The 14,060-nt window shown below is 46.5% G+C and overlaps 1 protein-coding gene across 1 annotated transcript; it reads left to right on the forward strand.

Annotated features, from left to right (window-relative positions):
• The first annotated feature begins 8,454 nt into the window (after positions 1 to 8,454).
• Positions 8,455 to 13,444, forward strand: PEBP1 (phosphatidylethanolamine binding protein 1). Its single transcript, XM_027576667.1, has 4 exons — positions 8,455 to 8,716; positions 9,823 to 9,932; positions 10,641 to 10,741; positions 12,457 to 13,444. The coding sequence occupies exons 1-4, from the start codon at positions 8,582 to 8,584 to the stop codon at positions 12,672 to 12,674; spliced, it is 564 nt and encodes a 187-aa protein (XP_027432468.1). The 5' UTR covers positions 8,455 to 8,581; the 3' UTR covers positions 12,675 to 13,444.
• Positions 13,445 to 14,060: the final 616 nt, after the last annotated feature.

Here is a 14,060-nt window from a genome sequence, read left to right on the forward strand (position 1 = left end):
CCTTTGGTGTTCCAGGACCCAAACTAATTACTTGTTGTTGTTGTTGTTGTTGTTAGGACTCTGGTTTGCATTGGGTTTTAGTCCACTTGACACTGAAAGAATCCTGATTAACATAAAAGTAAGTTGGCCAGATTCTTTGGGTTTCATGGGATAGAGAGGTGCTGAGGTCACGGCAAGGACAAGGTGTTTGCTGAAAGGTGCTGGCTGGTCTGGCACCCACCGGGAGCCCTGTTGTGCAGGAGGTCAGTTCTGGAGGTCAGAGGTCTCTGTCTCTCCAGGTGCCTGTTTGTCTCTGTGAATCTGTTGTTTTCACACTGCTGATGGGCCGTTTCTCCTCTATTCTATGTATACGTTTACCCAAGCTCCCTGCTGCCTCTGATTTTCAGCCTGTGCAAGACTCTCAAGGGCCCCGCTGCACCCTCTGTGCATCTCCTCCTTTCTGTATCAGCTCCTGACATTTACACCTGTCTGTTTCTCCTGATATACCAGGTCAGATTCCAGACAGCGAATCCCGTGGAGCACTTGCTGGCCTGTGGTTTGACAAGTTTGTGGATTGGTTGTCAGATGGGTCGGGGGTGGACTCAGGAGGGCTTCCTAAGAGCTGTGGGCCTGGTGGACACAAAGACACAAAACAAGCCATCTGTCATGAAGGTAGTAAATTCCAGTTTGAGTAATCACTAATTTGATAGCGCTAGAGTCTGAATGAATGAGGCTTCACTGGGTTTCAGCATGATTTGGAAGAATTGGTTTCTATTTCCAACTCCTTTTTAATGAGGAGATCATCTGCATGAACTAAGGACTCTTTCTGCTGCAAGTGAACAACCTCCCATTGAAACAGGCACAGGTCCAATATGGAATTTGCTGTCTCGTGTATCTGCAAAGCCCAAGGGTAGCTATTACTTCACGCTTGGCTCGATCCAGAGGTCAAACAGTGTCAATGTCATCATGTCATGATGACTCTCTCTCTCAGAGCCACATTCCACTGCATTGGCTCATTGTCAAGCAGCCTCTTTTGAGGCTTGGTCACCTATGCATCCTTGAGCCAATGGCGAAGCCAGAGGGATGCAATGCTTTGACTGACCAGTCTCCAGTCACGTGACCATCCCTGGAGCCCCACCTAAACCTTAACATGCACCGTGAGGGACAGAGGAGTGGTTCCCCAAAAGAAAAGTGGGGTGCTATTCCTTGAAAGAGAAATGAATGCTGACAAAACACCACTAGGGTCTACACCTGTTAATCTGTCCATTTGTTTCCCAGTCCCTCAAAGCATGTACTGTTTGTGGAGTAATCCTGCAAACAACCTCTGAGCTTACCAACACATTTGCAGGTGACTTCTGGAACTTGCTTTTTTTTTTTTTTAATTGAAGTGAGATTCACATCACATAAACTTAACCATTTTAAAAGTGAACAAGGCAGTGGTACTTAGTACAGTCACAATGGGGTGCAACCACCACCTCTATCTCGTTCCAGAACATTTGCATCCCCTCAAAATAAAGCCCCGTGCCCATTAAACAGTTGTTCCTCAGTCCTTCCTCTTTGTTACTCCTGGTGACCACCCATTTGCATTCTGTGTCCGTGGATTTACCTATGCTGGATATTTCCTATAAATGGACTCATAAAATACATGGCCTTTGGTGTCTGGCTTCTTTCACTTAGCATCACGTTTTCAAGGTTCATCCACATTGTGGCAAGTGTGGGTGCTTCATTCTTTTTATGGGTTAAGTGATAGTCCATGGTGTGTATACACCATTATTTGCTTGGTTCTTATTTTATTTTTTATGTTTAATTGTGATAAAATATACATAACACAAAATTTATCACCTTAGCCATTATTATTTTTGGGGAGGGCAGGGGAGAGAGAATCTCAAGCAGGCTCCTCACTCAGCGTGGAGCCTGATGTAGGGCTCGATCTCATGACCCCGAGATCATGACCTGAACTGAAATCAAGAGTTGGACACTTAACCCACTGAGCCATCCAGGCACCCCTACCATCTTGACCATTTTTAAGCACAGCTCTGTGGCATTAAATACATTTGCTTTGTTGTGCAACTGGGGCCACCATCCATCTCCAGAACTTTTTCATCTGGCAAAACTGAGACCATACTGATTAAACAACTCCTCATTCCCTCCCCTGCCCCCTCCTCCACCTCTGGGCAGCACCATTCTACTTTTTGTCTTTAGGAATTTGACTACTTTCGATATTTCATGTAAGTGGAATCATACGGTATTTGTCCTTTTGTGACGGACTTATTTCATTTAGCTTAACGTCCTCAAGGTTCATCCATGTTGTAGTGTGTGACAGGGTTTCTTTCTTTCTTTCTTTCTTTTTAAGATTTATTTATCTACTTGAGAGAGAGAGGAGAGGACATAGTGGGGAGGAACTGAGGGAGAGGGAGAGAGAAACACAAGCCGACTCCGAGCTGAGTGTGGAGCCCGATTTAGGGCTTGATCTCATGACTATGAGATCATGCTATCTGAACCAAAACCAAGAGTTTGGAGGCTTAACTGACTGTACTACCCAGGCACCCTTGGGGTTTCCTTCTTTTAAAAGGCTGAATAATATTCCTTGTGTAGACAGACTTCATTTTGTTTATCCATTCATCCATCAGCGCACATCTGGGGTGCTTCTACCTCTTGGTTATGGTGAATAATACTGCTTTGAATATGATGTGCAAATATCTCTTCGAGATTCTGCTTTCAATTCTTTTGGATATATACTCAAAAGTCAGATTGCCGGATCATGGTAAATCTATCTTAAAGTTTTTGAGAAAAGAGAATTTGCTCATTTTTAAAATTAATTTTCTAATTTTTTTCCTCAAGACATTTTATGCAGAAGATGACAGTGAGAACGTAAAGGGTGTTTTAAAATGCGTGGCGGGGCACCTGGCTGGCTCAGTCAGTAGAGCCTGTGACTCTTGATCTCAGGGTTTTAAGTTCGAGTCCCATATCAGGTGTAGAGAGTACTTAAAAATAAAATCTTTAAAAATAAAATAAAATGCTTTGAAATTCCCATTGCAGAAAAGCAAACATCTCAATTAAAAAAAAAAAACTAACGGGAATCCTGGAGACCAAGATCCTGGTCAGCTTCCAGAACGATGTCTTGGTCCAGGTTCCATGGCCAACAGCCAGTTCCTGGATCCCCTGGAGTCACAATTCTAAATCAAGCATGGCCCCAACAACAGTTTCTAAACTGTGGCCACAGGACAGAGCTTTCTGTTTTTTAGGACTCTCTGGCGACACGCTTTCTCTAGTAGAAGCACGACGAGCAAAACTGGAACGAAGCCGTTCCACCAAATAGCCACATCAGTGACTTTCCTCGCCTCGCTCAACAAAAATGACCTGCCGTTTTTCAGACCCAAGGGCAGCACCTACAGGAGTTCCCTGTCTAGACACACACACAGACAAGTTACAATCCAGAAAGGCAAGTATGTAGTATGTAGGTGTGTCAATAAACAGAACATTTCTTGTCCTCTGCTTTCTTTTTAAAAATTGCTTTCTCCACCTCCTTTAATCCATGAAGAGTGCTCTGGATAATCCAGTCCTTTGGGCATCGGCTGTATGCCAGGAGCCTCCCAACTCCCCCAGGCTGGGTCTTTAACCTGAATTTCTAGGGCACTTCTCAATTTCTGGGTGAAAACGAGGCTTTCTGTAGTCATTTGCAGGAGCACGTGGCTTCCCAGCTCTGGCTGGCAGAAGCTCTCTCCTGGGTGCCTGCCTCTCTGCCCAGACCTGCTCCAGACTCTGCAGACCACTCACCCCAGACCAGATGGTTCTCTTCTCAGCTGGATGTCAGCCTTTTCGACAAGGCCCTGAAATTTCTGAATTTCTTGTGCTTCACTTTCCCCAGCCATCAAATGAGGGGGAAAATGAGAAACAGCCTCAAGTCTAATAACAAAGGCATGATTAAATAATCCATGACACTGTGGTCTTAGACAGTCGTTAAAAAAAAAAAAAACACACTTTTTGAAATGTATTTAACATCAGAAAATGTTCAAAATAAAAGATTAAGTGAGAGAGAACGCAGAATTATGTATGTATTCTTATGTAGATCATATACTCTACATATATTGTCAAAGACATGAAAATGAAACTTTGTGGAGATTGAAACATTTGAAATAAATGACAGGGTAAACCTGGTTGATCACTAGGTTCCCTTTTCACTTAAAAATCAACCAGTCACAGAGGCCCTACCCAGTTTGGAACGTGGTATCTCAAACTTAAAATGTTAATGTTCTTTGACCCACTTTTAGGATTTTATCCTCAAGAGAAAACAACCAACCAAATAAGTACCTTGAGGGTATGTGCAAAAGGATAAGTATTGCAGAGATGTTTCTAGAGCATAACAGTGAGAACACCTTACATGTTCCCCAAAGGGGGGGGTTTGTGTTTATAAACAAGGGACAATCCATACAATAGAATCCTCTGCAACTATTAAATTGTTGCTCTTTTGGTACACCTGGGTGGCTCAGTCAGTTAAGGGTCCGACTCTTGGTTTAAGCTCAGGTCATGATCTCAGGGTCCTGGGATCGAGCCCCCCTATTGGGCTCTGCTCTCAACACTCAGTTCGGAGTCTGCTGGAGATTCTCTCCCTCTGCTCCTCCCCTTGCTCAAGCTTTCTCTCTCTTTAAAATAGATAAAATCTTTAAAAAAATGTTGCTGTATTTATTTATAGACATGATTGGAGAAAGCAAACAGAGGCAAATTACATGACAGTATGTATGTCATATTGAAATCATAGTTTCATACATGCATATTCATATTTATATGCATAGAAAGACGTCTGGAAGGGGGTGCCTGGGTGGCTCAGTTGGTTAGGTGTCTGACTCCTGATTTTGGCTTGGGTGGTGATCTCAGGGTTGTAGGATGGAGGCCTGCGTCATCGGGCTCTGCACTTGGCATTGAGCCTACTTGAGATCGTCTCCCTTGCTCTCCCTCTCTTAAAAGAAAAGAAAAGAAAAGCAAGAAGTCTGGAAGGAAATACAGCAAGATGTCTGTTGCCTTGGGTGGTAGGATTATTAATGGACTTCACTTAATTTTATGTTTGCTTGTTTATGAGTTTTATATAATGAACATGTAATAAAGTAATAGCTTCCTACTTGGACATGCCAAGCTGTATGTGAAACACATCATATGAGTTTCATTTGATCCTCACAATGATCATTTCTGGGACGTTGGTAAACCCAGTTTAGAGAGGGAAAACTGAGGCTTAATGAGGATAAGTCATATGCTGTATGAGTTTCCTGTGGCTGCTATAACAAGTGACCACAGACTCAGTGGTTTACGACAACACAAATTTATTTATTTTCTTATTTTTTAAAGATTTTATTTATTTATTTGAGAGAGAGCATGGGCTGGGGGAGGGGCAGAGGGTGAGGGAGAAGCAGACTCCCTGCTGAGCAGGGAGCCCAACTCAGGGTTTGATCCCAGGACCCCCGGATCATGACCTGAGCCAAAGGCAGATGCTTAACTGACTGAGCCACCCAGGTGCCCCTGAAACACAGATTTATTATCTTACAGTTCTAGACAGTAGAAGTCTGAAGTCTCACTGAGCTAAAATCAAGCTGTCAGCACAGCTATGTTCATTTTGGAGGCTCTAGGGGAGAATCTTTTTCCTTGCTTTCTCTAGCTTCTAGAGTCACCTGCACTCCTTGACTCATGGCTCCTTCCTCCATCTTCAAAGCCAGCAATGGCTGGTAGTCTTTCTCACATGGCATCACTCTGGTTTTGACAATCCTGCCTTCCTCCTCCCATTTAAGGACCTTTTAAATTATCCTGGACCCACCCAGCTAATCCAGGATAATCTCCCAATTTTAAGGGCTTTTGATTAACAACCTTAATTCCATCTGCAACCATAATTCCCCTATGCCATGCAATATTCACTGACCCTGGGGTTAGCGTGTGGACAGCTTTGAGAGGCCATTCTGCCTCTCACCCAGAAGGTTTCATAGGTACTGGGTGAGGGATTTGGAATACGAACTCATTCTGTTTCCCATACCCATGCCCTTGGATTATGCTATGTGACTGATTATTTGTATATTGAAGAAAATTTTAAACTTTTTATAGGTTAAAAAAATAGGTTATTCTCTTTCCTGTCTCTTTAGCCTTATTCAGCCTTATTGCTATGCCATCCATCTGCCCCTACCTAAATGTCCTATTCCAGCAAAACCCGTCTGCCCACTGTTCCAACACCCCAAGCTCGCTTCCACTTCAGCTTGTCCTCATACTGTCTATTAAACTTGGGAGCGTCACTCTTGGTCATCTGAGAAGCTGTGCAAGGAATTTATTAGGGGAAAGGGCTATGCAAATAAGTGAGAGGGAGTGAAGAGAGACTGGGAGAGCCGTCTGACCCTCAGGGCAGGTGACAGGGAAGGAAGCATCTACCCAAAGTGCAGTTTCAAAGGAAAGCAGGCAAGCCTGTCCTGACTACAGAAGGGCCCCAGTCTCCCTGATCTGCCTTAGTATCTCTGCAGAGCTCAGTCATTCCCGGAGGACGGGGGTGGGGAAGCCTGCCAGAGAATGGTCTTGGCCTAAAAGCAGAGCACAGCAGGTGGGACCCCTGGCCAAATTCTCTCCCAGCACTCAGAGCTAAGAGGCACATTCTCATGGTTGCCAAGTGGGGTCTTTGTGGTGACACCTTTCCTAGAGGAAGCTTTCTGGATGCCAGGTCATGCCTGCCTCACCTCTATCCCCCCCTGCACTCCCAGCTAGAGTGTGCCTAAGGGCTTTGCATCTGGCCTTTGTAGCCTGCCTGGTTTTGTCACTTACACCTTCCCAAGCCTCAGTTTATTTATCTATGTAATGGGGTAACAGCAATGCCTCCCACTTTGGGTTGGTATGAGGATGAAATGAGACGTGAAGTTTCAAGGCATTCCTTGGGTCAGGGCCTGGCACATGGCGGTGGTGATGGCCAATAAATGGCAGCCATCCTCATTGGAGTACTCTTTGGCCTAGCATGTCCCTAATACAATTTTCCTGAAACTATCTACCAAGTGTTTTAATATATGCATATAAAGATGTTCATTTTCCTATTTATAAATAGGAAAAACCAACAAAAAGCATAAATGTCCAACATCAATAGGATTGTTGAATAAATTGTATCTAGAACAGAAGCCATTAAAATAATGATCTATTTTTTTTTAATATCTTATTTATTTGACAGAACAAGAGAGTACAAGCAGGGGGAGCGACAGAGGGAGAGGGAGAAGCAGGCTCCCCACTGAGCAGGGAGCTGGAGGTGGGGCTCCATCCTAGGACCTGAGCCGAAGGCAGACGCTTAACCAACTGAGCCACCCAGGCGCCCCAATAATGATCTATTTTTTTATTTTTTATTGTTATTATAATGATCTATTTTTGATATAGATATTCTCTAATGGTAGAGTTTGTTTTTTAGAGAGGGAGAAAGATAAAGGCGGGGGGGGAGGGGCAAAGGGAGAGATAAAGAATCTTAAGCAGGCTCCACACCCAGCACAGGCCTGACAGCACGCTTGATCTCACGATCCTGAGATCATAACCTCAGCTGAAACCAAGAGTCCAAGGCTTAACCAACTGAGTCATCCAGGCTCCCCTATAATGGTAGAGTTTAATGTAATTTTTAAAGTGAATAAACAGAACGAAATTGTTATCGATGTTTCTATCCAAGTAGTGGAATAGAGATGATTATTTACTTCTTTTAGTTTTTTTTTCCTCTGAATTTTCTATAATGAACTTGTTTTACCACTAAGAAAGCAACAGCAATTTTTATTCCCTGGGCAGGGAGGGCGGTTATCAATGTCAATGACTGTCCTAAGGTCAAACAGGGCAAGGACTATTAAATAGTACCCATTATACTTGGTAAAAAGAAAGCATTTGGCGGCCACCGTGAGAGCAGTTTTAGCAGGGGCAGAGTCCCTTGTCAGCAAAGCAGGAATAATAATTATGGCTTAAAAATTTAATTAAAAAAAAAATCACTTCCCCGGAATCTTGTTTGCACTAAATGGCGACAGGGGGATCAAATATATGTGCAAATATATTTGTCCGTTGAGAAAAACGCTCAAAATTTCCACCGCACGTCCTCTCACGCAGCAGTTACCAAAACAGTGAGCATGCGCGAAAATACAGGTAGGGCAAGGCAATCAGCCTTGCTTTAAGAAATGGGAAAGGCAAGGCCTTACCATTTCTACACTGAGAAAGTAAAGAACCATGCAAAATGGTAAAAAAAAAAAAAAAATTCAAAGCTAGCTTTAATTGCATTTCTTGATACAATGATCTTGTAAACCGAGCCAAAGTTCCCCGGAACACGGCTGCAGCCGCACATAGCAAGCACCCTGGGCGCAAAAGAAAGGGAAAACCTACTGCATTGACCTAGGAGCGCGAGACGCCCCACGCTACGGGCTTTGACCAATTAGAGGGCAGAGTGGGCCGGGCCTCGCCTGTGATTGGAGAATCGGGGCGAGGCGGGGCTGTGGCTCCGGCGCGTGCGCTTCCCCGGCCGCTGGTCCCGCGCCTGCTCCGGCCAGTTTGCGGACTGCTGTGAGTCGGCGCTGCGGGACTGTTCTCAGGCTGCAGAGACTCTTCCCCCTTGTCTGCCCAGCTCGGCTCCGCAATGCCGGTGGACCTCGGCAAGTGGTCTGGGCCTTTGAGCCTGCAGGAAGTGGACGAGCGGCCGCAGCATGCGCTGCAGGTCAGATACACTGGGACAGAGGTCGACGAGCTGGGCAAAGTGCTGACGCCCACCCAGGTACCCGAGAGCCTTGGGGGTGCACCTGTTCGAGGCGTGGAGGCCGGCGGGCGGGACCCGGCGGAGATGGGGAGGGTGTTCCGGCCTCTGTGCGCCGGGTGCTCGGAGGGAAGGGGGTCGCGGTGCCCACGCCGCAGGCCTGCGGACACCTGCGGGCACCGGGAACCCGGCACGTGCAGGAGAAGGTGATCTAGCTTCCAGGGACTTCAAGGCGTAGCTTCCAGGGGCTTCAAGGCGTAGACTGGGGCCTAGGCCCCAAAACAGCCTGGGCCGCTGGCACGGGGGCGGGGGCGGGGAGGGGGCGGTGCCTGAGAAGCAGTGGGCCGTGGCCACCCCTTCCGCCCCAGACCTCCCCTCGGGTCTCAGGATTTTGGGCCTCAGTTTGGGGAGCAAAAGCCCCACCCGAGGGCATGTGACGCATTATGTAACCGGTGACCAGCATCGCCCAGCGATTCTTCTTTTTGTCTCTAGCGGGCAAGAGCATGAAGCCACCCAAAGGTAAGCGCGTTCTGCAGCTGGAAGGCTCGAGTGCAACGGCCTTGTTCTACCGTTTGGCCTGCGAGCAGATCAGGGCCTGGAACTAGAGTGCACGACACTTGCCTGTTTTTGGTCGTAAAGCTCCGGGGCAGTGGTGTGAATGCATTGTTCTGACAGTTTATTGTTGTGGATGTTTAAATATAAAGCGCTCCTCTGGCAGCCTCCGGCTTCCCAGACTCACTGTCCAGTCTGGCCATTTTCTGTGCACCTTTTTAAGTACCCAGTTAATTCAGATTTCACTTCAGCAGGCCCCAGCTAAGCTGCTGGTCACCAAATCTGGAGACTCTGTCATTCCAGACCATATGAGGTTGTAGTTGAGAGCACTCCGTCAACTCCAGGGTTGAAATCCTGACCCTACCTCTTTCTGTTAATAATATGCTAGGACAGTTTGTTGGGACTAAAATAAATAATGTATATTAAACTTAAGCTCCTGGCTCTTAGTGGAGTCAATCCACTTTAGCTTTTATTAATAATCTACTGTGTTTTACCTTTGAGGAACCTGGAATCAAAGAGTGTTGGCTTCTTCAGCATTTCTGACTTTTTAACTCCAGGGTGCTTGCTTCCTACAGGTTAAGAACCGGCCCACCAGTATTGGGTGGGATGGCCTTGATCCAGGTAAACTCTACACCTTGGTCCTGACAGATCCGGATGCTCCCAGCAGGAAGGACCCCAAATACAGGCAAGTTGAGGAAAGATTAGGAACACTCGGTCATACAGAAAGGACCTGGTGCTTCTGGCACTCTGTAAGCCTCTTGCTGGACATGCTGTGCCAGGAGAAGGAGACCCAGTTTGGGATGTTCACATGCATGCGTAAGCCAGAGTGTGCATTTCCTACCCCTTCAGTCCCTAGAGCAGGAGTCTAGAAACTATAGCCGAGAGCCACATCTGCCCGACACCTCTTTTTGTATAACCCCATGAGCTAAGAATGATTTTTACATTTTTAAATGACTGGAATTGAAATAATCGTACTTTGTAACATGGGAAAATTACATGACATTCAAATTTCCATGTTCATAAATGAAGTTTTGTTGGGACACAGCTGTGAGAACTTACTTAGGTCTTGTCTATGGCTACTTTCACACTGTAGCCGCAGAGTTGAATAGTGACAGAGACCATGTGAACGGCAAAGCCTAAAACGTTTACTGCCTGGCCCTTTACCAAAAAGTTTGCAGGTACTGCTGAGAGAATCTCAGGGCAGGAGGGAGGTACCGGGCCCTCTCTTCTGCAGACCGGTGAGGTTTGTGCTGGCCAAGAAAGCAGGACTGTCTGCCTCCTTCATCGCTGCAGCCTGGTCCAGAGCATGTGCTTCATGCACATTTGCTGGCTGTGCAGTGAGTGTGTACCTACTTCCTGTGTGGTGCTGACGGTTCTTTGTTCCTCGTCTTAGGGAATGGCACCATTTTCTGGTGGTCAACATGAAGGGCAACGACATCGGCAGTGGCACAGTCCTCTCCGATTATGTTGGCTCTGGGCCTCCCAAGGGCACAGGTCAGTAAAGGCTGCTTTGTCGGGGACAGTGGGTGCACACAAGGATTGGCCCAGAGGGCTGCAAATTTTAGTCTGGGTTCTCCAAGATCCCTTAGCCTAGTGGAGTTTTGTGGCAGCACAGTTCACCTCCAAGGCAGTTGCCTGCCAGAGACCTTGAGACCTGCAGTAGCGTCAGGTGGCTAGAACCTTGGGTTCTGGTCAGGAGGACCCTCCGTTAGCTAGCTTTGCCTTTCATCCACTAGGCCTTTATCTGCAGGGCAGTTGGTGAGAGGGTTCTAAGGAAGCAGTGTTGCAGAAGGCTTGGAACAACTTCCAGGGTTGGGGGTGGGGGTTGAACACAGTTAACCCATCTCAGTTCTACATTCAGCCTTTGCCCTGTGGGATCTTTGAATTTCCAGTTCCCATGAAAGAGCTCAGAAATGATCATGGTATCCTAAATTGCCTTCTTTATCTCTTTCTGTGGAAAATCTAGGGTGGTATCATCTTGAAAAGATTTGGAAGGCTTTAAGTGTACTAAAGATACACGTGTTGTATTTGGAAGGCTTTAAGAAGTATACGAAAGATACACATGTGTATCACATGCTCTGCATACAAAGAGGGAGAGCATACTGTATTGAAACTCTCCAAGTGGGACGAAGCTAATAGTGGGAGACGTGCTGTTAACGCTTGTGCATTACGGGATGCTTTCATTTGCTGGAACAAAGAAGTAGGGGTGGGTGGACACATTGTTGGGCCCTGTTAGTCTGAGGGGGTATGGGAAGGTCCCTGACAAGAACAGTTGGCCATAGACTCATGCTTTATCTTGTAGACCCCAAAGCTTCAGATGGCCTCAGGCCCTCTCGTGAGTTTATAAGAGGAAGGTAAAGGTACGTCTTTCCCAGGGATCTGTTAAGTCTCTAGGGCAGTTATACAATTAGGCAGTTTAATTATGGGAAGTACACACATGAGAATAAAGCAATTCTCTCAAGTAGGAGCTATGTTCTCATTAACAAAAAAAGCCTCAGTGACTGACTTTTTTTCCCCTTTTGCTTTTTTTAAAAAATACTCTTTTAGTATAATTTGCATATAATAAAATGCCTAAATTCGTTGTTGTTTTCATCCATGGATATTGACTTGACAGATGAAGGTGACCACGTAAGCACCTTTGAAAATAAGATGTTTGGAGTATCTTTGCTACTTAGTTGGTTAGAGTGAGTTTTACCAGGCACTAGTAGGGTAGGTTCTGGGGCGAAAATGGTCAGCGAGACAAATACCACTGCCTTATGGCGTTCTCTTTCTAGTGAGGAGGCCAAACTGAAAAGGCAGACTTTTAGAGAAGGGTTACTGTTGCAGAAGTGAAAGGGGTGTTCAGATGCAGACGGTGGAAAATGACTAGCAGTCAGGTCCCAGGGGAGATAGGCTGGAAGCCCGGAGCAGGATGAGCGAGGGGCAGAGGTGACAGGACGGGTGGGCAAGGGCCTTAGCGGCCGTGAAGCTGGGTGTGGACTTCACGCCAGTTGCGGTGGGAAGCCCTTCACGCCAGTTGCGGTGGGAAGCCATGGGGAGATTGTCAGCAGGCGAGTGATCTGACTCCTTCCACCTCTGGGGGTCTTCAGCGCCCCTCTTGTAAATGGGATGGCTGGGTCCCTCCAAGTTGGTACTATCCTGTGAACATGGGGGGCGTCTCCAGCCCTGTTGCCTAGTTGTGTGTACATCTGTCCCGCTTCTCCCTCCAGGCCTTCACCGCTATGTCTGGCTGGTTTACGAGCAGAATGGGCCACTGAAGTGTGACGAGCCCATCCTCAGCAACCGATCTGGAGACCACCGTGGCAAATTCAAAGTGGCATCTTTCCGCAAAAAGTATGAGCTTGGGCCCCCGGTGGCCGGCACATGTTACCAGGCGGAATGGGATGACTATGTGCCCAAACTCTATGAGCAGCTGTCTGGGAAGTAGGAGAATGCTAGGAGACGGAAACCGTCCCCGAAGTCTCTGCCAGTGTTATCAAGTTCAGTGATGCATGTAGATTTCTCCTCTTCCCCGTTCCCATTCTGCCAGGTGAGGCCTGAGCAATCAGATAGTGGTTTAGAGTGACTTTTCCTTCTGCAATTCTAGAGGGTCACACCCCCGTTTATGTTTTGATCAAATTTGAACTCCGTTTTGGGGGATATTTTGGTACTGTGTTGGGGTCATCAAATTGTTGATACAAGAATAGCAACCCAGAATTTAAAGAAATAAAAGTTCAGGTAAAAAGACCAGGTCTATAGTAATAGAGCAGAGCGTCAAAGAATCTTTAAGGGAGGTTTAAAAAAAACAACAAAAAGTTCATTGCCTCTGCCTTTGTGAGCCTGAGTCCGGAATTGTGCATGAGGGCACTTCTGGGTCATGTTTTCACAACCATGTCTGTCACCGAGACAGCCAGAGGTTGGCGTGTCCCCTAACCCCCAACATGGTACATCTCGGACTGTTTACTAGGGGTCAGTGTCCTGCTCTGGCTCCTTTGAAGAGCAGTACTGGAAAAAATAATAGAGTGGCTTTGCAATTAAGACACGGCCATCTAGATGAGCTGCAGGGCTGGGTGAGGGGTTGTCAGAAATCCCTAAGTCTGTGCCAGTTGAACTGGTCACTCTTTGTCTGTAGAAAAGCCAGTCTGGAGTTGCGGAATGTTGTGTTAATTCTGCTGTTTGCTTATAGTTGAATTAAAATAAAAACATTGTGTGGCTGAACCAGGTCTCCAGATATTTTGCCGTTTTGGGGGTATGGGGCTTCATAAATGTGGGAAGTCGAGACCACCTTGAAGGGTGAGTAGCCCCTTTGCCTGACCAGCAGTGAAGATTGGGACTTGATTCAGGGACCATTCAGAGGATCCACACTTGGACACGTGCCATCAAACTACAGCAGGAGTGACCATTCCAACTTGAGGGTTTGAAAAAAAAATCACGGGGCGCCTGGGAGGCTCAGTTGGTTGGGCGGCTGCCTTCGGCTCGGGTCATGATCCTGGAGTCCTGGGATCGAGTCCCTTGTCGGGCTCCCTGCTCGGCGGGGAGTCTGCTTCTCCCTCTGACTCTCTTCCGTCTCGTGCTCTCTGTCTCTCATCTCTCTCTCTCAAATAAATAAAATCTTAAAAAAAAAAAAATCACAAAGTTTTAGGCCAACTCCTTTTGGCCCAAAAAGTACCTTTGCTTTTCACAAGTGGTCCTTTTCACCTGAGAGAAACCAGTGGGAATCCTTCCCCCTTGGTGTTGTTAATAGTGACTTAGAACTCGGCTATACCTTTCACTGTTCTGACTTGTGATCCATATAGAATCTGTACCCAAAAGGCAGAAGGGTGGGTGGGGGAGA

Source organism: Zalophus californianus, chromosome 14 (assembly GCF_009762305.2).
Source record: "Zalophus californianus isolate mZalCal1 chromosome 14, mZalCal1.pri.v2, whole genome shotgun sequence".
NCBI lineage: Eukaryota > Metazoa > Chordata > Mammalia > Carnivora > Otariidae > Zalophus > Zalophus californianus.